At 48.1% G+C, this 23611-nt stretch overlaps 1 protein-coding gene across 1 annotated transcript in view; it reads left to right on the top strand.

Moving 5' to 3' along the window:
- Positions 1 to 17154, top strand: part of MYOM2 (myomesin 2) — an 82151-nt gene extending 64997 nt beyond the window's left edge. Inside the window, exons 29-37 of the mRNA XM_059909387.1 lie at positions 2766 to 2879; positions 3069 to 3156; positions 3683 to 3721; positions 8349 to 8454; positions 12862 to 13019; positions 13270 to 13306; positions 14186 to 14208; positions 15306 to 15361; positions 16488 to 17154. Of these exons, the coding sequence (XP_059765370.1) occupies positions 2766 to 2879; positions 3069 to 3156; positions 3683 to 3721; positions 8349 to 8454; positions 12862 to 13019; positions 13270 to 13306; positions 14186 to 14208; positions 15306 to 15361; positions 16488 to 16805 (939 nt within the window). The 3' untranslated portion in view covers positions 16806 to 17154. The remainder of the gene's footprint in view (positions 1 to 2765; positions 2880 to 3068; positions 3157 to 3682; positions 3722 to 8348; positions 8455 to 12861; positions 13020 to 13269; positions 13307 to 14185; positions 14209 to 15305; positions 15362 to 16487) is intronic.
- The last annotated feature ends 6457 nt before the right edge of the window (positions 17155 to 23611 follow it).

Genomic DNA, 23611 nt, shown 5'->3' with positions numbered 1-23611 from the left:
CACACACACAGGAATATTATTCAGTCATAAAAAAGATGGACATTCTGCCATTTGTAACAATATGGATGGATCTTGAGGGAAATAAGCTTAGTGAAGTAAGTCAGACAGAGAAAGACAGACACGACATGATTTCACTTATATGTGGAATCTAAAAAAAGCCAAACTCATAGAAACAAAGAGACGAGTGGTGGTTGCTAAGGGGTGGGGGAGATGTTGGTCAAAGGGTACAAACTGCCAGTTATGAAATGAGTAAGTTCTGGGGTCTAATGCCCAGCGTGGTGACTGTAGCTAATAACACTGTATTATATACTTGAAAGTTGCTGAGAGGGTGACCTTGAGTGTTCTCACCGCTCACACATACACACAGTGGTAAACATGTGAGGTGAAGGATGTGTTAACTAACTTCATTGTGGGAACCATTTTGCAATATATACGTGTATCAAGTTGTGTACATTGTACACCTTAAACATACACGGTGGTAAATGTCAATTAAGGCAGTGGCTATGTTGTAGTCAGTTGGCTCTTTTTTCTGACCAGGGTGTCCTGAGTACATGCTCACAATGGCGGTGGGACAAATAGGAATTCTGCTCCCAATGTGCTCTGACATCCTCCTAGTGGTGTAGGCCCTCCTGTGAATATTTGATAATATTTTAAGTTGCCTGATCAAAGTGAGTCATAGATCTTTAAACACAGATATTGGAGAAGCTGAATAACTATTGCTTGAGAAGTGAGTCTTTTGCAATTTAACCCACCTAGTCTGCATACTTGTGTCCCATCACTTCTGTGATTCCGTGAACCCTTCTTCCACATAGGTTTTTGCCTAATAATACTTTGGCAGGTGGTTATTTTTCTATTTACTTACATAACAAAACACATGGAGAAAAATCAATGTGAGGACGTATTCATATTATAACTTTACAGAAAACCATCTTTTAAAAGAAAAGTTTAAGGCAAGAGAAACCTCAGTCATGAACGGAAAGAAATCTGGGAGAGAGATTTCTCACACACCTCCAGTAAAGCTTTGGGGAGGACGCGCTCAGACAGTGAGAGTCGGGCAGGGCCCCGTGTGTCAGGAGGGATCCTGATGTGACCTTTTCCTAGATACTTATGTGCATGTGAGGTGCGCGTATTGAAAAAGTGGTAGAGGACTTCCCTGGTGGCGCAGCGGTTAGGTATCTGCCTGCCAACGCAGGGGACACGGGTTTGAGCCCTGGTCCCGGAAGATCCCACATGCCATGGAGCAACTAAGCCCGTGCGCCACAACTACTGAACCTGCGCTCTAGAGCCCGCGAGCCACAACTACTGAGCCTGCACGCACCACAACTACTGAAGCCCCCAAGCCTAGAGCCCGTGCTCCGCAACAAGAGAAGCCACCTCAATGAGAAGCCCGCGCACCACAATGAGGAGTATCCCCCGCTCGCTGCAACTAGAGAAAGCCTGCTCGCAGCAACGAAGACCCAACACAGCCAAAAAGAAAGAAAGAGAGAGAGAGGGAGGGATGGAGGGAGGAAGGAAGGAAGGAGGGAAGAAAAGAAAAAAAGTGGTAGAGACATTGCAGAGAGTTCAGAGAAGCGACAAATGAGTTATTTGGGGACGGAAGACACCCCCCCCACCCCGAGCTACAGGACAAATAAAGTAACTGAGGATATAGGTTTTAGGGAACAGAGGCTGAAGGTCACTGGAAAGGTTTTTATTTAGCACCCAAGGACCGACAGTGTAAATATCTTGGAAAATGAGAGTAAGAGGGAGCAGTGCTGAATTAAGGTGGAGGAGAGTCGGGGATTGGCTTGGCGTGGAAATGGACACAAGGGAGATTTTGAGGTGTTAGGACAAAGTACATCGTCTGCTGGGATTGTTTAGCTTCGCTCCATCCTACTGCTGACTGTCACCACGTGGTCCTGGCTTCAGAAGGAAGAACCTGCTGTCTGGGGATTGTCTCCCAGGGCTGTCACCAACGACAGCAACTGATGTAGCTGCTATGGGAAGTCTAAAATACGTTGCACTGCTACACTCTCGGAACTAATCACGTGCTCTCAATGTTTGTAATTTAGTTTTTGTCGCTGGCATCTGTGTTGTTGAGTCTGTATGGGATGTGAATGCAGAACGGTCCGTGTCACACAATTCAATGTGATCAGTACGTTCTGCTCCTACAGAACCAGAATTCTTCTTCTTCGTGGGTCGTGTAGGTCAGAGCATGTGACGTGAGATGCTTACTCATCTTTGGAATTCTGCAAAGCTGAGTTTCGAGTTCAAGCTTAGGGCAGAGATTGAATTGCAAGGAATTTTAGTAGAAGGAAAGTCCTCGTGCCCAGTGGGCTCGTTTTGTGTTAAAGTTTCTTTCCCCTGCGTCTGTGTGTCCGCAATGTCATGTTGCCAAAAAAGCAGTCACTCAACAGTTTTATAGACCAATAATGATATTTTATATTATTTATAAATTTAAAATACACTGCTTGCTTACATCTTGTCTTTATTACTGACATCTCACATGAACCAAAAAACCTTGCACCGTCTAATCTCATGGGTTAGCACGAAGAGGAATCATTTGTTCTTCCGAATGGAACTGTCACGACTTAATTATTTTAGAAGCTGAAATTTAGAGATGTATTTGCTATTATTAGAACCGACAGCTTTCCCGTATGCTTCTGTCTGAGACTGTCTATAATAAAAATTGATTTTTTTTAGGTCTGTGACTTCAAATCAGAATAGACTTTTTTCTCATGAGCCACAGCGATTCACATACTCAGCGTAAGACTCCTGTCTTGTAGGTTGCAAACACCAAGAAGGAAACCGTCTTCAAATGGCTAAAGGACGACGCTCTGTATGAACCGGAAAGGTCGCCTGATCTGGAGAAGGGGGTCTGTGAGCTGCTCCTACCAAAGGTACATTGTGTTAAAGAAGACAGATAGAAGCAAGATGAGAAAGTTCTCTCAAACGACTTGCGAATTCTGCATTATCTTCCAGTTTGCCTCCTGAATTTCCATGGTTTGCAAAGAGAATGTATTAGCCTGTATTACATTTTGTATCGTGGCGTCAGTTTTACGTACATATGGGATGTGTTTTATTTGCAGTTGTCAAAGAAGGACCGCGGTGAATATAAGGCAACCTTGAAAGACGAGAGAGGTCAAGATGTGTCTATCCTTGAGATAGCTGACAAAGGTAGAATAAAACCTTCTTCCTTCTACTAAAAGGAAATCCACTTCTCCAGCAGGATGGAACTGTGTAATGAGGACACAGCGTCTGTATCCTTAGTACATACTGTTTCTTTAGCGGGGACACAGGAAAAGAAAATAGATTTGTACTTGAGTTGCATTCAAAGCTGTTTGAGTGTTTTAGAACAAGGTATGATATTACTCTGGGCTTCAATGAAATGCCGTCTTACACCATCAGGAGCCAAGTTCTATCCTGTGACAAATGTATTAAAATGATCGAAACAGTGATGAAGAGGTTCAATTAAATGTATGGTTGGATTTATGTCGAGCAAAATGTTCTTGTTCCTTGTTTAAAAAGTGAGTAGATTAGAAGGATTTATCGCCACACATGAGCCTTTTATGGATAACTATTGCCGTTTTAATGTTTCATTTTTCAAATGAACTTCCTGATTTCCTGTATCAATTTAATTAAACATGAAAATGCTGCTGATAAAATTAGACATCATAATGGTACGTTTCCTTCTTCCTTTCAGTGTACGAGGATATGATTTTGGCCATCAGTAGAGTCTGTGGTAAGTAAATGCCTTCTAACTTTCAAGTCATTTTGGTGCTAAAATCGCTATTTCCTGAGAAGGGCATTTTCCACAGCTAATGGAACCACAGTGCATCTCCTGTGAACAGGCCCCAGATTCAACGGCAGAACAGTTATCTGACTGCCTCGGTGATGCTTTTTAAGGGGGTTTTCGACATTATATGCAGAATATGTTTTTCTTAAAAACAAAAAAAGAGACAAAACAAACTCAGTTTGGAGTCCCTAATTAGCCACTTCTTGTAATTTGCCTTAGGTCAACTCCGATGATGCTTTGTCCATAATTGCTATCAGCGTCTGCATTACAAATGCTGAATAGCAATAATGAATTTTGAAGCCTCTGGTTTTGTGTCTGGTTTAATACATACTAAACCACTTTTTAGCTTTGCAAATAAATTCTTCCTCTCTATTTACCCTTCCATGGAAACTGTGAGTACAAAGATATTGGTTATTAATTTGATAATAGTAGCTTATATTTGTAGAGGACTTTCTGCTGATTATAAAATTTTACGGCTGTGGGCTTTCTAGAGATGACCTAATTGATATCATCCGATCAGGCACCTAAGGCCTGGAGCAGTTAGGTGGCTTAACCGTGGGGCTCTGGCAGCCGGAGTCAGGACCAGAAGCTCACATCTCTCCCAGGTCTGAGCTCAACTGCTGCCCCGTAAGGTTTTTTGGTCATTCTTGTGGAAAACTTCTGATGTTTATTTTTTCATCACTTTCTCAAAACATCCCTGTAAGGTGGACTGTTCCTTTTTGCTTTTGCTTGTCACAGAGATGACCACATTTTGAATGCGTTTTACGCCTGATGATTATTAATGGGCCTAATACCACTCCACGGTGTACATGCCACTTTGCGAAGGTACATTAAAGCCACTTGAAAGGCGGCTTCACGCTTATGCTCCGTGGGATGACCTTGCATTAAAGCATCATGTGACCTGTAACATTGGTCATGCGATTGATCGTGGTGTCTTGAAAAGTGAAGGTACCAGTGAAGGGGACAGAGCAACACAGAAGGTAGTTTCCTATTGTATTCTCGTGATCTTGGGTCCCAGATGCCCGAGCCTGGAAGGACCACGTGCGTCTTACTGAGAGTTAGCGGGGCGGACAGAGAGAAGGCACGGGACACGCGACATCACCAGTTTCAGCCTCTGTCCTCCCGAGGAGCCAGGCCCTGGGTCTACTGGACGCTGCATGTCCAGTGCTGTTGCAGCCGGAAAGGAGCAGAGCAAGTGTTACTTGATCTACGATGTGGATGTGTTAGTAGCAAGCGGGGGCTTCTCCGCAGCCCACGTGCGCGGCCCGTTATCCCAGAGCCGCCCCATCTTCCTGGCCATCCCACTCAGGCTGCAGTGGGCTTTCCCCGCAGCCCTGAGGTGTCGTGGCCGCCTGGGGTGTCGGTCTGGGTGTGACATCTGTGGTTCCCACGTCCCCTTGCTGCATCCATCAGGGACCTCAGTCACCTCCATCCTCCGTCCTCTGACCTCAGGAAAGCTGTGTCTCTGCCTCTTCTGTGTCTTCTGAGAGCCCTGGGGGGTGCTGACACACAGGCACATCCTCAGACACGCTCACACGTACACACACCCTCACTCCTCCTCCCCCTGCCTACCGCGCGTGGAGGTGGCCCGTGGTCCAGATCGCAGAAAACGGCCCGGTCTCCACACGCCCGGGGCGGCTGGGAAGTGGCCGTTGTCTCCACAGGCCTCTTCCCTGCAGCTCAGAGACCCCCCCACCCCCCAGGAATATTTGTAATCCTTGAAAATGCCATGATGCCTGCTCGGGTTCCAAGTGGGCTCTTGTCGCCTGCAATCAGTGGCTTTTTAGACCTAATGCAGCCCCGAGTTGGTCTAACTGATAGCAGACAGCACTGAGCGCGTCGCTCCTGAAACAGCCGGAGTGAAGATGCGTCCGCGTCCTCCGCGCTCTGCTGACGGTCACGTGGACGCTGTGACGCGAGTCACGGTCTCGCCATGCGTGTCGGGTGCCTGGTGGCCTCTGCCTGTTGAACGAGGGTCCAGCTCCGCCCGGGACAGGCGTTTTGGGTCAGATTCTATAGTTCCAGGGAGCAGCATCAGGCGTAATGCTGGGCTGATACAAGGAGTACGTCTTCTGAATTCTCAAGTAGAGAGCTGTCAGAACAGTGATTTCCTGTTTCCTGGAGCACAGAAACGTTTCCCTATTCATTTTCTTGGCTTTTAAACCAAATTCCCCTTCGCAGCTTGGGGTGGGGGGCGGGGTGTGGGGAGATAGTGTTCCCAGAGCTTCTAAGACCAAACAGCCTCTGGGGTTTGCATGTTGGGAAGCAATCAGTGGCTCTTCTTGGGGACCCCCCCCCAAAATTTTGTTCGAATTTCAGGGCCAACTAGAGGCTTTGGATAAACATGGGATCCTCACGTCAGCCTCCTGGGCTTCCACCTTCCCGACCCTGATCCCATAGAGAGGATCCTGCAGCGGCTTGTGGATGGCAGAGTGTAGGGGGCTTTCCTGCCGGGTCAGCGAGCAGCCCACAGAACAGAACTGTTTGTTCTTCGTGTCCCGAAGGTTAAAGTCTGTGCTCGGCTGCAAAGCAAACCTGCTGTTATGGAGGGAGTTAGGGTTCCTCAACCTCCTCATCCTTCTAATCAGGAATTTGGACAAGGCGACATCCAAGTTCTCATGCAGATGTAAAGTTCTATAATTCTCTGGCTGCAAACATACCCGTTATAAAAATCGATGCCAAAGTTACAGTTCTCTGCGTGGATGGTGCTTTGTGTGTGTGTGTGAACATGCACATGCTTCTGTGTATGTGTGTACATGCCTTGGACATTTCTCTTCAATTCCATGCTGACTTTTGAGACGCAGAAAGCACGATTGGAGACTCAAACTCCTCGATTAGATTTTCGGCATCTCCATTAACTGTATCTGACAAGACGTGCTGAGGGACTCTTTGTATTTTTGCAGAACCTGAGAAGAGACCCACATTATCTAGATGAGAACTCTGGTCACTGAGAAGTTGTGTGATTTGTCCTGGGTCACTCAGTTAGCTGCTAGCAGAGTAGTCTCGTGTCCCTAGATTAGGAGTCCTGTCTTGCTTCTGCTGCACTTCGGAACTCCCCCCTCATCACGAGGTGTGTATTCTAAGACGTTACCCACCCAGCTCTTTAACGTTGGCAATCCTTCAATTTTACAAAAATGTCTAAGGTGTATTTTACCTAAAGGGGGCCAAGCTTAAACTATATACCTTGATTTTTAATATTTATAGAACTCTGAAATGTCTAATCAAATAACTTTAAGAATCAATTGTAAAACAGAAACACCAATGGCAGAACTTACTTTTGGTGTGGCGACTGTGTAGATTAAATACCTATCTGGTTAAATTTTGTCTAATAAGATATAAATGCCCCTTAAACCGTCAAAATCAAGGCTCAGTAAGGATGCAGCGGGTATAAAATCAGAAAATAGGGATACAACTTCCTAGGTCATGTTGCCCTGGTCAGCATCATTCTTGGAAATCAGGCTCTTGTAATCTGATTACTTGGAACATGCATCCTGCCATCCTTTCCTCCCTGTGGTGGGCGAAGTTAATTATCTGTTGATTTTCTATCTGAAATGAAACCCGTCTGGTTCTGTGGGGTAGAGTTTAATTCTGTGTGCAGGGCTTGATTCTCAGTGTTTAGGGAAAGTGCCAGGCACCATCCTTGCATTTGAGCTGAGAACTGCTCTCCTTCTGTCTGTCTGTTTCATGGATGGTACCCTTCCCTCCTCCCCGCTTGATTGGAAAACCTTGTGGGCTCGTGATCATTTATCGACTGCAAGTGTAGTCTGAAAAATGACCCTCGACTTTAAGCTATTCGGCCTCCTTAAGACTGCAACATTTCCGTATTTTTGTGTTCAAGGATGTGCAGCTTGTTACCCTCTGCATCTGGTCAGCCCACTGCCCTCCCCCACGTAGGGAGAAGCAAAGCAGAGGAAGGGGTTTGGAAAAATCATTTTCTGCCTTTCTCTTTGGGCAAGAGTAGAGAGAAAGAGGACGCCAGAGGCCACAGAGGTGGGGCATTCAGCTAGACGGGCTCCAGCCACGGAGCTCCATAAGGGGATTCCCATCCCTACATCATTTACATGGATTTTCCAGAAAGTTCTATAGGGGATTGAGTGCCTGGAGGCTCCATTCCCTTCAGGGAAAAGGTTATTTTAGCAAATGCCAGGAAGAAGGAGGGGAGAAATGCAAGAAGGTGGGTGCGATCTTGCAGACAGGGCAGACCCCGTCAGTTTGGAATCCCATCTATATGGGAAGCTTGTGTGTGGTCTAATTTATAAGTTGATTCCTGTGGTAATGTCTGGATGGAAGTGGTCAGGGACGTGAGAAGTGCCCTTAGGGAATATTTTCTTGGGGCCATTTGAGTTCCTTGATGCTATTGTCAAAGAGATTTTCAGTTAATTTTGGTGTGGCAAAAGCTTATTTAATGAATGAACATGGCCTGGGCAAATTGTAAGGATTTGTGGCTGATGGATGTTAGAATATATGCGTGAGGATGCATTTACAGCAGGATGTAACCTGGCCACAGGGCTTGTCCATTCTCACACAGCACAGACTGCTTTCCTCAGATCTGAGTATGTTTTATTTTCTGCAGGACCCTCTGCTTCTCCACTGAAGGTAGTCTGCACCGCAGAAGAAATAAGACTTCAGTGTTTCATGCAATATTTCAGCGAAGAAATGAAAGTGAACTGGTACCGCAAGTAAGTGTCCGCGTGCCGTGGACTGTGGCCGGGCCATCCATGGGGCGGTGCCCAGGGCTCACGGCTGGGACACGCGCTCATAGCCAAGTCTGCTCAAGACTTTGTAGTTTTGAGAAATGATGACAGCCTTGGGCTCGGGGCGGGACCATCACAGAAACTGGGGCGGCGGGTGGTGGGGTGGAGAAGGAGAAAGATAAAGAAGTGCCTGAAGGTACTGGAGACAAAGTTCTTCAGTGTCTTGGTTTGGACAAAGGTGGTTTTACTGGTGACACACATTTTGTCTGGCATCCAGCAGAGCTAAAGGAAAAATAATATTCGGAAAAGATGCTCCAGATTTCCAGTCTGTTGGTTTCTCACTAGATTGATTAAAAAGAAAAGGACCAAAGCAAACTTAATTGTACGTAAAAGAAGAAAGCGAGAGAGATGAAGCCCTGTACAAACAGCAGGTTTTCTCTGTATTTCATGTCTGCTGCTGGTTGCCTGTCCAGGTGGGCATGTTTGCTACTAAAACACTGGAGACTCTCATTATGGTCACAGCGTGTGGACGAGTGCCTGCCCCCAGCCCCCTGGGGTCTGCCCTTCTGACCATCCCCCCAGGGTTATCTCTAACGCACCCCGTCAAAGGGGGAGGATGGAGCGGGGACCGTGGTGTCTGTCTCTAACCTGAGGACATGGGCAGTACTTGCAGGCCAAGTTTTCAGTGATGTCCATATACCAAAATTGTCTGCTCCTCCACGGACTGGGACCTCAGAGTGTCCACGTCGTGCCTTTAGATGTTACTTTCCCTAATTAACATTTCAAAAGGCAAACTTCATGCTTATGACTACTTTACTTGTAAAAGCATTATTTAGGTGAATCTATTCGTGAGTAAATCGAAGTGCTGAATGGATAAATGTCTTGGGATATCTTTTTCCTATTTACATTTTGACGTGCTGTGCTTTTGTCTTAGATGTTATGATCAGAAGCATAAACTAAGAAGATGTATTGACGACTTAGTGCATCTGTGTTTGGAATCCTGTGTCTCTGCTTTTTGTAGTTAGTATGGAAATCTGTATCGGGTGTAGTCACTGCAGATCCCATACTAAGGGGTTTGTGGGGAAGTGGCTTTTTCTAGAGGACTCTAATAACAGGAGCTTTGAAGACTGAAACTCTGGTGTAGTTTTGTGATGTAATCGTTGATAAGGATTTATTTTTTAAAACCGATGAGTAAATGTCTATTTCTAGCTGAATCAGACCTCTCCTGGAAAAGGAGAATGAATCACTTCCTTCTCTGGGCTTCTTTGTTATTTACAGCCTATCATCTTGCAGTAAGTTGTGTGCAGCTGTGATAAGTGTCTTATCTTCCCTGGTAAACGCGTCTGTCCCCTGCAGGAGGCTGCTGCTTCTCCAGCTTTGCCTCCCAGGGCACGGCTCGCTCTGTGCTGGGTGCCAGGCGTGCAGAGGTTAAATACATGCCACACCCCGCGTGAACACGTGCCCGGGCACGCGGGTACATGTATGTTGTGTTACTGTGTGTTATACACTTCACGCACGTGATTTCATTTAACCCTCACAAAAGCCCTATGAGCTTGGTATTAATACTCACATTTTCTAGATGTGAAAACTGAGGTTTTGCAAGAGGAAGAGAAATCATTCGTTCAAAGTCACACAACTAGTAAGTGAAAGAGCAGGGATCGAACGCTAGTTGGTCTGATTCTGGCCACTACGGTGCTGAGGGCCATCCAGCCGAAAGGAGGGGACTGATTGCAGGCCGACAGACAGACTGAGAGATAAGGGCTCGGATCACATGTCTGCCTCATCAAAAAAGTTGTATCAGAAGAAACCATCCCTAGAGACCAACAGAGCTCGCGGTTGTGTTGCAGATTTCCACGGACTTCTGGAAGTGGTTGTTGCTGTGCTTTCTCTTCTCCAAGCAGAATCAACACAAGTATTTCTTCAGTTCTTTAATAACTAAAATATAACCTTTAGTTATTTTTTACTACTTGACTATTAAATAGTATTCAATGCTATGTTAAACTTTATTTTATAGTTATATTCTATCACTGAAATATAACCTTGGTTATTTTTCACTATTTGACTATTAAGTAAGTTCTTGTTAGACAACACTTGGAAAAATAGAGAATAATATAAAACATTTGTTGAAGTACAATCTGCGGGAGATCCCACATGCCGCGGAGCACCTAAGCCTTGCGCCACAACTACTGAGCCTGCGCTCTAGAGCCCGCGAGCCACGACTACTGAAGCCCACGCGCCTAGAACCCGTGCTCCACAACAAGAGAAGCCACTGCAATGAGAAGCCCGCGCACCGCAACGAAGAGCAGCCCCTGCTCGCTGCAACTAGAGAAAGCCCGCGTGCAGCAACGAGGACCCAACACAGCCAAAAATAAATAAATAAATAAATTTATTTATTTATTTTTTAAAAAAAAAAGAAATACAGTGTGCTGCTGGATGCTAAATGGCCCACCTAACAGAGTCAGGGACGCCCAGGGGAGACTCAAGCTGTGGACCTGAACATTCTGTGCTGATGAGTGGCGAGAAATCAATAGAGAATGATGAGGATGTGGGGAGATGTGGGCGTCAGCAAGGCCGATTGTTCTTTGATGAAATGCTGAGTAAGACATCGAGGGCCACTTAGAAGAAGGGCTGAAACCTATTTCGAACGAGTTTAGAAGCATACAAAGGGGAACTCAGCAGACATGTCCCTTCGCAAAAGGATTTTGTTCTCTTGCTCAAAGGTGAAATTACTCTGTCATCGAGGAAGGGCTAGACCTCAAATTGCTAAGTATGGACCACTGAAGACTTAGAAACATCACAGCCACTGAAGACGCCACGTGGCCTCTTTATAGAAGGAAACACTTTGGATTTTAATTCAACCTGGGAAATTTCGCATGCAGAGGCCCCTGAAATCTCAGTGAAGCCTGGAGCTCCCTGGGGGAGGGGAGATGCGGGGCCGCCGTCCAGGTGCGCCCACCACCCCTCCCCACCCTCTCCTCCAGCCCCTCCCCACCCCCTGCAGGGACCCATCTCCTGGGTTTCTTTCGCACAAATGAGCAGACACACCTAGGCTTTCTTCCATCTTCCTCTTTCTTACCTTAACGTAAGATGTTTTAAATTTAATTGGGAGTGAAGGGATTTGGTCATGTTTTGTGATCAAATAATAAAACCAAGGAAGAGGTTTTATCCGACTTGGCCCATTTAAGTCCCAAAACAGTAACAAGTAGTCCTTCAAGCCAAAGTCACTGTCTAGGGGGTAGCAGTGATAACAAATTCAATGCAGCCAGCAGCTGTGCTTTGCTACCAGGACTTGTTTGCCTTCTTATAAGTTGGCTAATTCAGCAGAAGCCAGCCGTAGCGAGTGTAGGGTGAGGGTGGGACTGCTGATCAGGGAGGGTTCTGGAATTTACCCCAGGGGTGGAGCCAGGCTGGGGGCTCTGAGCTGGGAGGGGGAGCCAGGTTGGGGGGGGGGTGTCTGCTGCCAGCCCTCTGCTGGCTGGTGGCTTCACATGGTGTCTGGGAACAACATTTCTGCCCAGTCCAGCAAGGCGTCGGGGCTGTGACAGAGGCGGGGTCAGAACTCAGGTCAGGGGTTAGGATGGAAGGCGGGTGGCACCTTTCTGGAGCTGAGCTCAGGGTCACGCGCCAGGCTGTGCACATGCTGGCTCAGGGGGCCGTGGGCTCCTGCGCCAGAGCCCAGAGGGGGTTAGGGCTCTGAGAAGGGCGCCCAGCGGGTTGCGTGTGGTTTGGCGTTCGGTGGACGCCTCCTCCAGTTCAGCATGTACCCCTCGTCCTGGCTGTGCTGATACCGCAGTAATTCTCCTTTTGTGACTGGATCGTTTCACTCAGCATAATGTCCTCCAGGCCCATCCATGTTGTAGCAGTGTCAGAATTTCCTCCCTTTTTAAGGCTGAATAATATTCTATTATATGGATGGACCACAGTTGGTTTATCCATCATCTGTCGATGGACACTTGGGTTGTTTCTACCTTTTGGCTACCGTGAGTCATGCTGTTATGAACATGAGCGTACGAATATTTGTTGGAGCCCCTGCTGTCAATTCTTTTGGGCGTGCATCCACCGGATCACATGGTGACTCTATTTTTAACTTTTTGAGCAGAAAAATGCCATACTGTCTAGAGTATTTGATAGTCTATTACCTATTACCAACAAGCGTATGTTAAACCACAAGGTATCTTTAAAAACTAAGTATCAGATTTAATTTCAGAAGGTTTTCAGAGCTGAGCTGCTGATATAGTTAGTAAATGTGTAATATCCAGAACAATCTATGATGACATCAGCTCTAGCAAGTTAGAGGAGGCTCCCCCGGAAAGATGTGTAATATTACCCCGCGGGTATCTTACATATAATATGAGATTCTAAATTGAGTATGTCCCTGTGACTTTTTCAAAGCGATGCTAAGATTGCATCAAGTGAGCACATGAGGGTTGGCGGGAGTGAGGAGATGGCCTGGCTGCGTATCTGGGAGCCCACCGAGAAGGACAAAGGGAAATACACCTTCGAGATTTTTGACGGCAAAAATAACCATCAGCGGTCCCTCGACCTGTCTGGTAAGATCATTATTCTTTAGTACCTAATAATTCTGTACTTAGGGATTACCTTAGTGATCAAGGATCCTGAGAGGGAAACAATCTGATTTTACCATTTTCCTTCAGAGAAGATTACTTGATTCATTTGGCTATTTCATTAAGCAAACCAGTCAGTTTTCATTAAGCAAACTCATGAGCAGAGCAGCTAAGGGAATGAATAAAAGCCGAACACGTTCAAACGGTTACTGATGTACAAAATATTTCCTTGCAGCTTTTGATGAAGCACTTGCCGAATTCCAGCGGCTCAAGTAAGATTTGCATGCTTGGCTATTATGTTTCCGTCTGGGGTCCAGTTGACGTGGTGTCATTTTGGCTGAGTGTGGGAACATCTATGGATGTCTGGCTGACCCAAGGAATGTGATACTCCTAGGAACTGGGATAAAAATAACAATTAAGCCATTCAGTATCTAGAAGAAGGCATTCTTCCAAACTAAATGCATCTATCAGTTAATTGTAGAGTTATAATAACCCTGGGTTAATTTAAATGAATTTAAATGCTGAATTTCTGAAATAGGTATAATTATAACAACACATCACACAGAGCAATTTTTTAATGTTATATATTTAGGTTCTTTTTTAAGACTTTATATTTCTGGGGCAGTTTTAGGTTCACAGCAAAATTGAGAGGAAGGTACGGAAAATTCTCATTTCTTTTTAGCTGAATAATATCCCAGTGTTTAGAGCAACTTTTTAAAGAATAACTGGGGGATTTCTAAACGTGTGTCTAAGTTTTAGAGCATCCGACACCGAGAAAACTCTTTGTCCCATACTAGGTTATTCAGGAAATATTTGTTGAATGGATGAATGGACGATTTAGGTAAATCAAATACCAACATTTTCAAAAATATCTAAAAATCTCCAATGTAATCTGGTGAAAAAAGAAACTTTTCTGTGAGTTCTATCAGCTGGAAGACAGGGCAGCGGGAAACGGCAGGAAAAGTCCATACATACGGGTCCTCAGACCCTGTGACCCGAATGCGTTCTTCTAGGAGAAGCAAACACGTTTCCTTCTTCATTTTGCTTTCATCTCTAGCAAACCTCTGAAATGTGTGATGCTTTTGGTTGATAGCATTTGCTCATGACTCTTTTATTATTTATTATTCTCTCTGCCCCCCTTTAATTTTCAGGTCAGCTGCTTTTGCAGAGAAAAGTAAGTACATGTTAGATTATAACAAGCACAAAATATTATTTTGGGTGGGACAGAGGGTCTGTACTTAAGAGTGTTCATTTTGTGCATTAAATGATAGACAGCGAACCCTGTGGCCCGCTTGGAAACCCTCAGGACTGTCCACAGCCCCTGCTTCCCCAAAGCCCGCCTTCCAGCTCCCCTTCCTCCCCCCTCCCCCCTCCCTGGCCTCCTTTCTGCCTTCACCTTCCGCCACCTGTTCTGTGTCCTTTTACGAGCTGCTCAGTCAGGAGCGGCCGCCGGGGGAGGCTCAGGACAGGCCCAGGAAGGACGGTTTGTTGGGCTCTCGGGTCCTAGAGGCAGGGCCACGCCGGGCACGTGGGGGGATGGCCAGGGGGTCAGGGGGCAGAGGACAGGGCAGAGGGAAGACTGAGGGCACGGCCTTTACTGGGGTTCCAGGGGAAAGGCAGGCGGGGCGGGGGGAACACGTACGATTGGCTGGTTTTAGTGATTTTGCTGGGCTTTGGGTGACAGGGCTGTCCCGAGCCTCTGGGCACCTGGCCTGGGTGTTTCGGGCAGAGGAGTGTCACCTCCCCGGGGGCGGGGCAGGCGGAGGAGGCCGGCCCTGGCCGGGCTGTTGGCATAGGTCACAGGCGGGCTCCTGGCTGGGCCCTTGGCTGGCGGGGGGTTGTCTCTGCCCAGCCAGACGGGACTTACGATGTCAGAGCATCACAGGAGACAGAAAATGAAAATATACCTGCAATACACCCCCCTGCAAAATCCCCTCTCCAGAGGCCTGGCCCCCAATTCCCGACTAAGTTACAGAAGGACGGGGTCTGCCCTGTGTTGAGCCCCTGGTGAGACCTTCCTCCTCACGCCCGGCTCGCGGCCGCGTTTCCTCTCGACCGTTTCACGACCCCTGCGCTCGGAGTCACTTACTCCCTGCTCCCACCCTGCACCTTAGCACGGGTCCCCCTACCGTGTGCCTTGCCCTGTGTCCTCTCCCGGGCCAGCGCTCCCCTCCCAGCTCCTCTTGTGCCCCTCAGTGCTCAGCCCAGGGCCCGACCCCCAGGATCGTCCCCGTGGACGGTTTTCTCAGCCGAGTCGCTTTGCTCTTGCAGATTGCGGCAAGGTGCTCGGCGGCTTACCCGACGTGGTGACCATAATGGAGGGAAAGGTGAGGGCAGGCAACGGGGTGCCCAGGGAGGGCGGCCGACGTGGGGGGCCCCCACGGCAGGCCCAGTGCCAGCAGCCGGGGTGGGGCGTCCTGGGTCCTGCTGGGCCCAGGCTGCCTCTGGGAAACTTGTGTCCTCAAAGGAGGGAATAGTCTAACCCTCCGAATGCACACAGAGCACCTTTCCCACCACGGGGAGACACATTACATGGTGTGTTTGTGACACCTGGTGTTTCCAGCCCCGGTGTCCACCTGGCTCTGACGCCACGGGTCCCGGGGCCAGTCGAGGGCGTGAATGAAGGGGCAGGTGGGCCACACCCACACCCTCGCCCACGCGACCCACCCGCCTCGTGTGAAGGTGGGAGCTGCCTTGTCAAGTGTGAAATAAAAAGAGCAATCTCCGCTCCAATTGTCAAGGTCATTTTGGGGTGTATAATGGAAGCCATTTATTGGAGTGCTAATCGGTCACCTGTCACTGGAATTACTGATATCTAATTGGTACTTCTCTGGGTGCTTGAGTGACTCTATCTCAGTGTCACAGGGACATAGCTACTTGAGAGAATTTTTATTAGGCCAAAACACGAAAACGTAGAGCCCTTTTCTTTAGCAGCTGAGGAAAACCTGGCGAGCTATACCTGGAGGTCATGGATTGAGGATTAGCACTAGTTTTATTTTATCCTGGACCGAAAGCATGCTTTGCTAAGTGTCCACAATGCAGTTTATCATAAGACAACGCAGTCTCTGGATTTGCCAGAAGAACTGGTAAAGGGAACCCATGAGTCTGAATATAAAGGAAATTTAGAACCAGGCTAAAAATATCTACCGGAAAACCCAGAGCTTGATTACCTTCAAATTCTTTAATCAACTTACGCATGGATTAGATCTGGGAATAAATAGAAAAGATTACCTTTGAGTCTTCTCTCCAGCTGCCCCAGGAAGCTGTGAACTTCCTGCTCTTTTTGGATCCCTGGTGTCTAGTGTGGTGCCTACATACGTAAAGAGCGTGTTGACTAAATAAATGTCCTGAAGGGCAGATCAGTAGCCGAGTGGGTGGAGGGCCCAGGCTGCTCGGAGGCCGCCAGGCTTTTCTTTCTCTAACTCTCCCCTCTCTGCCCACCCTCCCCCCAAGACCTTGAACCTGGCCTGCACGGTGTTCGGGAACCCGGACCCGGACGTGGTGTGGTTCAAGAACGACAAGGTCATCGAGCTGAGCGACCACTTCGTGGTCAAGGTGGAGCAGTCCAAGTATGTCTCCGTGACCATCAAGGGTGTGACCTCCGAGGACTCGGGCAAGTACAGCATGCACGTCAAGAACAAGTACGGGGGCGAGAAGATCGACGTGACGGTCAGCGTGTACAAGCACGGGGAGCAGATCCCCGACGTGGTGCTGCCCCAGCAGGCCAAGCCCAAGCTCATCGCCGCGTCCACGCCCTCGACCACCCAGTGAGGGGCGGCCCAGGAGCCAGATGGCGCGGGTGCTCGTTCCCAGCAGGTGACGAGGGCCCGCGACATCCAGCGTGGCTTGATAGTCAATCGTGCGTTACGGTTTTAGTCTTCGTGTTTGGTGGTTAGGGGTTTCTGTCCTTCTAAGCGGAAACGCGAATGTTTTCCGGGAGGCTGCACCGCTGTGTCTGCAGGCGCTGGGCGGGGTGGGTTGGAGGTGAGCTGACATTGCCCTGGGGTCGTGCCCTCTAGTGCCCTCAGGCCTAGGGGCGCTGAAATGCTGGTGGGACAGCGTGTGTGCCTCGTACTCCCAGCTCTCTCTTGCTTCAGGTGAATAAAACTTTCAAAGGCAACTTGCGGTGTCTCTCCTGTACCATCGCGTCCCCAGCACATCTGCCTGCTCCCCTCTGGCTTGTTTAATTATGGGTCACGGTGCAGCTTCACAGCTGGAACAAGCGGGTGATGCACCCCAAGCCGGGAGCCTGGGGCGGGGACCAGACTCCCAGCACAGCCCGCTACCCCCAGCAGCTTCCCCGTCAGGACTTGGGCCCGAGGCTACTGGACTGGGAAGGTGACGTCTCGTGTGGGCTTAGAAATGTCCACTGGGTGTAAAATCACTGTCGGGAAAACAAAATACGTAGATGGCCGCGTGCTTTTTGAGTGTGTTAATTAAGGCATTTCGAAGGGAAGAAAACGCTTTTGAAACGATCACAGTAGTGGTCATGGGAGGAAACGTGAAACTTGGCCATTTACAGAAGATCTCTTGGTGAAGATTTAAAAATGTGTGGGATGAACATATCCTTTCTTTGAACTTTTCTCCCTTTTTTGGAAAGAGGCTGAAATTCCTCTGGCATAAAAATCCTATCTCCGTATTTTAGTTTTGTACTAAACGTATTGCTCCATAACAGAGAAAGCTTTGAGAGTCCAGAATATTCTCTCTCTGTGTCATTAAGGCCAATCCAAACTCTATGACATTGGGTTATATTTTCCTAAGGTAATCAAAGAAATCCTGACATGTAAGTACGTCCCTCCCTCATAATGCCAGCCAGCTGAGCAGGCTTCTGTGAGTCTCGATACGAATTTTTAAAATCATTTTTACCTCTTCTGTTGTACAGGTGATCTTTAGCTGAGTTTCTTATTACTGCAAAGTCCACCAGTGTTCCCAAGAACATCGTTGGCAAGGGTAGGCCCAGGCAGATTTCTCTATATTTGACCTTTATTTAGTTAGAAAGAACTTGCTTATTTTTTAGTTCAAGTAGTCATTTTTGTTTAGCCGTGGTAAAATTCCCTCTGGGTCCCAAGCCCTGAGAATCTGGGGCCGATGGGGTTCCTGGTCTGAGTCCAAAACCTGAGAAAAAGGCGCTCCGAAGTCGAGGGCAGGAGCAGACCGGACTTCGAATTCCCTTTCTCCACCTCTTCGTTCTATTCAGGCTCTCAGAGGATTGGATGCAGACGCCCACGCTGGGGAGGGTGATCTTCACTCAGTCTGCAGATTCAAACGCTGATCTCTTCCAGACACACGACCTCACAGACACGCCCAGAAACACTGTTTTCCCAGCTCTCTGGGTATCCCTCAGCCCTGCCCAGGTGACACACAAAATCAGCCAGCCCCCTACCACAGGGTGCGGCGGCCTCCCCGGGGGGCACGTCCAGAAGCACGATATCCCACTGTCCTTCACTGGAAGTTGAATTTCCCCGGACGACCCGGGGTAGCTGCTCTGTCTGTGTCCCTGTGGCTCACAGGCCACCATCTGCGGGGGCGCTTTAGGACCAGGTAAACACCCTTCTCCTCGGCGCTTTCCCACCCGGATTTACCTCGCACTGATAAGTCTCCTCTGAATCCATCTTCGTTCCGAGGGTTGAGGAGGGTGGTGTTTCTGACAGCCGCACCCTCCAGGCTTCTTACTCAGCATCCGGCTCTGAGCAAGGGTCCCCTCCCCGTCGGGCGTGGGTTTACGTGTTGTGCTTATGTCTATGTGAATGTCTATATTTATCATCTTCACATTGGACCCACGGATTCCTATTTTATTCAGTGGATTGTAATATCTTACTGTCCTTATTTATTCTTATTCCCAACTTGTCCAGATTCAGCTTGAATACCGTGTTCTGTGTTTGGCACCTGGTGTGGGGAGTCTCCTTTCTGGGGGTTTTTGTCTGGGTGTCACCCGTACCTCCGACCTCTCAGCGTCCACAGGCTGGGATTTTGTGAGGACTTTCCTCCTGGTCATTTGAAGTTTGCGGTGACCTTTGTCCCCTAATACCGAAGATGTCAAGTTCACATGTGGCTTCATTTTCACTCCTGCCTCAGTATGAAAGCTTGTGATGAGACACATCTGCCTCTGTTTCACGACCTCAGGCCTTGGTAAGGACGACTCCTTGCAGAAACACGGTGCGTGGAGCCCAGGTCCAGCAGCGAGTTCCAGCTCAGCGAACGGCCAGCTTTTTATTACGGGCAAGCCATTTGGATTCTTTTCTTTGGAAAACATAATATTTAATTATCATAGCATAAGGTACTCTTTTTTTTTTAAGGTAGAATAAACATTTAATAAAAACATAAAACACAATCAGACACAAAGACAGATGAAAATACCCTCCCATGTACCTTTTCTTTTTTTTTTGCAATCCTATCATAAATGGTATACATTTTTTTATACAGCAGGTTCTTATTAGTTACCTATTTTATACATATTGGTGTATACATGTCAATCCCAATCTCCCAATTCATCCCCCCCCAACCCCGCACTTGGATTATTTTAGGTCTTGTTTTCTTGCATCTACAAAAATGGAGGAAAATGATGCCTTCTACGAGTGAGTGTGATATGTATTCTGATAGCTCAGTTATAGAAAGAGTGAATTTCAGATTCATATGATTATGAAATGTGGTAGGTGAGGGTGGATTGGGGGCTTTTAAAGAAATCAACCCTCAGTTAAAAATGTCTAGTTCTCTGGCCACCTCATGAGAATTGTTAGGTATAAATGCATATGAATCAACCATGGAAGAAGGCTTCATCTGGGAGGAGAACAGGTTGAGCAGGTGGGAACGTAAAGGATTGAAGTGTGACTCGGCATTTGTAAAAATGACGCTTCACCAAACTGATGATGTTACCAGACATCAGCTTCCAGTACTGAGACAGGACCTACTAAGGGGACCACAGACTGAAACATTGTTTTGTAGCTTAAACATTCCTGCTAGCTGCTTATCACCCAGAGAATGTGTCACTGCTTCTGTGTGTACGTTCAAAGGGAGCGAAATCACTGTCTTGAAGAGATACCTGCACCTCCACGCTCCCTGCAGCGTTATTCACAATAGACAAGACATGGCAACAACCTGGGTGCCCATCAAGGGTGAGTGGAGAAGGAAGATGTGATGCATATTTGTGAACACACACACACACACACACACACACACACACACACAATGGAATTCTGCTCAGCCATAAAAGAGAATAAAATGTTGCCATTTGCAAGGACATGGATGGACGTCCAGGGCATTATGCTCAGTGAAAGAGCCAGGCAGATGAAGACACACGTGAAATTTAAAGAAGCTGAACTCAGCAACAGAGAGTAGAATGGTGGTTACCAGGGGCTGGGGGGTGAATGGGGAGATGTTGGTCAAAGGGCACAAACCTCCACTTACAAGATGAATAAGTTCTGGGGGGTCTAATGCACAGCATGGCGACTATAGTTGATCATACTCCATTGCATACTTGAAAGTTGCTAAGAGATTAAATCTCAAATGTCCTCACCACAAAACAGAAATAGTAATTATGTGATTTGAGGCTATGGCGGGGTCATCATTTTACAGTAGACACACGTGTCAAATCATCCTACATCTGAAACTCATGCAATGTTATACATCAATCATATTTCAATACACCCAGGGGAAACGTCTGTGTTAACTCGTTCAACTCACGTGGGAAATACAGAGATTTTGTATCTTCTAAAACTGGGCATTGAGATTGCCCATATCCAATTTTTAAGCAATAATTTTGAAGTTACCTCATTCACGTTCACCTCTCTGCCCTCAGGCCTGGCCAGAATGAAGCTGCGTGGGGTGAGAAAGTGAGCCCGAGGTTCCTTTCCGGGAACGCTGTGTTTTCAAGCATCAGAAGGGCTTTTTGGCAAAAGCAGGGCTTCCTGCAGTCAGAACGCCCAGGACCAGGGCGGGTCCTGATTGCGTAGGATTCAGTCCCCCTCACCTTCTGTCAGATGAATCCTGAACACCAACGCCCTTCCTAAAAGAATCCGCCACTTTCTATAGTCAATAAACATGAAAATGAAGCCCATTGCTTATGCTGATGCCACCTGCATTTCCGTTTTCAGAAAAGGAGGCCCATGCTGGATAGTTACCTCTATGGTGGAGAGTGTGACTGATGCCATTACTAGGGCTTGAATTTCATAAGTCTGCCTCATTCAGCCCGTGACAAATGTGCCGCTTTCAGTAAAACGTGTGTGTTTTTTTTCCATGAAACGTTTTCACCCAGAAGTGCAGTGAGAATCCACATGTGAACGTTAATGACTTAGAAAATTAAAAACCATAAATAGAGAAATTAAAATTCATAAAAAGTACACTCGCATTAACGAAACATGAAACAAATGAACAGACGCATATTTGTGACACATCTGAGAGTGTCTCATTAGTGGGTGGATATTTATGAAAGTGTTTTTTAAAAAATGGATTCAAACAATTTTTTAACTAAATGAAGGTCGGTTTGTGTGTCTATCAACGGGGAAAAAAGTCGGTAACTGGAGAGCGAAGGCTTTGTTTCTACTTCACAGAAAGTTGTTTCTCACGTTTGGGGTTCTGGGCTAGTGCTTGAGAGAAGTTGGGGTTCTGTTAAGGTGGGCTTCGAGCAAGGGTGAGAGCTGCATTAGGAATGTGATCAAGGACACAGGGAAGTTGGGGTGCCTTCGCATTCTCAGGGGGAGAGGTAAGGGGGGCTGTCTATGGAGGTCAGACCAGCGCGGTTCTCCTGATTTTCTCCAGGAGTCGGGGAGTCTAGGCCTGGCGGGGTCTGACCTCAGCTCACCTTTCCACTCTGGAGGTTGGGAAAGAAGATCCTCAGCAGATGGTCAGGCGGCGTCAAGAGAGGAAGGTCCCACTTTGTGTTCTGTGTTTTGTTTTTTTTTAAATTGATTTACTGGTTATTATGTGATTGTTGGACAGTTATGAAAAACCAATAGGAAGATGTCAGAGGTCACATTAATTTCATGAAACCACTTTGTGGTCTTACCGCTGGACTGATCCTGTCCACCGGGGTCAGCCGACGGCCCACCAGTTCCAAAGTGTCTTCTCTTTAAACTGTCTGGCAATTTCCAGACTCTGACCCAGACGGCCCTACGGCTGCCCTCCGTTTGGTGACCTTAGGCAGGCTTCCCCCCGACTCGACTCGAGCCTGTGACTCCCTCAGAGATGCAGGGAAGCCTTCCCCCGGCCTCCTGCCGGTTTCACAGCCCGGGCCCTGGAGCCCCTCTGCGATGCGACCGTCAGGGGGACAGGGCCCCGTCTCCCAGTCTCTGTGGGCGTCAGAATGTCACTCCAGGGGGCTCCCAGTGGCAGCCACAGCCCGGGGAGTTCAGGTCAGATTTGCCGCCGGTTGGTTTATTCTTCAGAAATAAGGATCCCTCTTCTTCCCCCCAGCCCTTCCTCCCTCCCTTCCCCCTCCCCCCACCATGTCCCTGTTTAATCTCCCAGCCCCTCTGCACCGAGGGGGCCAGAGCTGTGAGGACACTGGCCCTGCCATCCACGCACCAGGCGCCGGGCACAGTCACCGACCCAGGTCCTCCTCCGTCCGCTGTGAAACGGAGACAGTGGTGGGACCTGACCCCCAGGTTCCGTATGAAGCTTGGTGGTCACGTGACGAGCACAGAGAAGGCGCTGAGGCCGGTGCCTGCTGCACAGCAAGGGCTGCGTCCGTGCTTGCTCTCACGGTGACCGTCACTGTATGACTATTTAATATTAACATTTAATATTTAACCCAGATTACTTTCCTCTTGACTTTTTCCCCTCTTTTTCCTCATCCACACTTTGTTGCTTTTTCTCAACCATCTTTTCTGTGACTTGATGTAAAATCTGAGGCCGTGCTTCACCATTTCTCTTCAGGGACGTTTTCCGCGCGTCGGGGCCCGTCCCCGTCCTTCGCGGTCGCTCGCGTGGAGCTGCGGAGCCGCGGGACGGTGTCTTCCTCTCCGTCCCCGTGCTCCCTAAACACTCATTTTAAACTGAGGCCGCGGGGATGCTGGGCTTTGCACCTCCTTTCCTTCAACGTGGTGGTTTTGCGGCCTTAGCCGTAGGAGAGGGGATTGTGGGTAATCAGTGGCAGTAGTTCCATAGCGACATGGGTCACGCTTACCTCTCCATCACGGACGTTCACAGGGCACTGCAGGTCGCACCGTGGCTCTGGTGTGAAGCAGTGCCCCACGCCGGGCCTCACACTTCTCTCCATTTGGTGCCACAATCACACGCAAACACACGGCGGGATCAGCCTCACACACCAGCCTGGCGACCGTGGTCCCTCCAGGCAGTGGCAGCCGGTGCCACGGGAGCTCCCGTGACCTGTGACCCCTCGGGCCGCAGCTCAGAGATGCAGCACGGCCGCCCGCGGGCAGGGGGACAGGATGGTGGCCGGTCACTCAGAAGGCAGGTGGGGCTGAAAGGATGCACTACCGGCAGGGTTTTTATAGAAGCCTTTGCTTTCCTCGCGTCACCTCTGATGTGCATCTTGTTTGCTGGAAAAAGAACTCAATATAACAGGCTTTGCAAGGCCCGCTTCTCCGCGGCGCTGGCTTTTAAGCTCAGATGAGCACTAC

The sequence above is a fragment of the Balaenoptera ricei genome, chromosome 21, assembly GCF_028023285.1.
Source record: "Balaenoptera ricei isolate mBalRic1 chromosome 21, mBalRic1.hap2, whole genome shotgun sequence".
Lineage (NCBI taxonomy): Eukaryota > Metazoa > Chordata > Mammalia > Artiodactyla > Balaenopteridae > Balaenoptera > Balaenoptera ricei.
The sequence above is the reverse complement of the archived record's forward strand: the minus strand, read 5'-3'. Positions and strand labels throughout refer to the sequence as shown.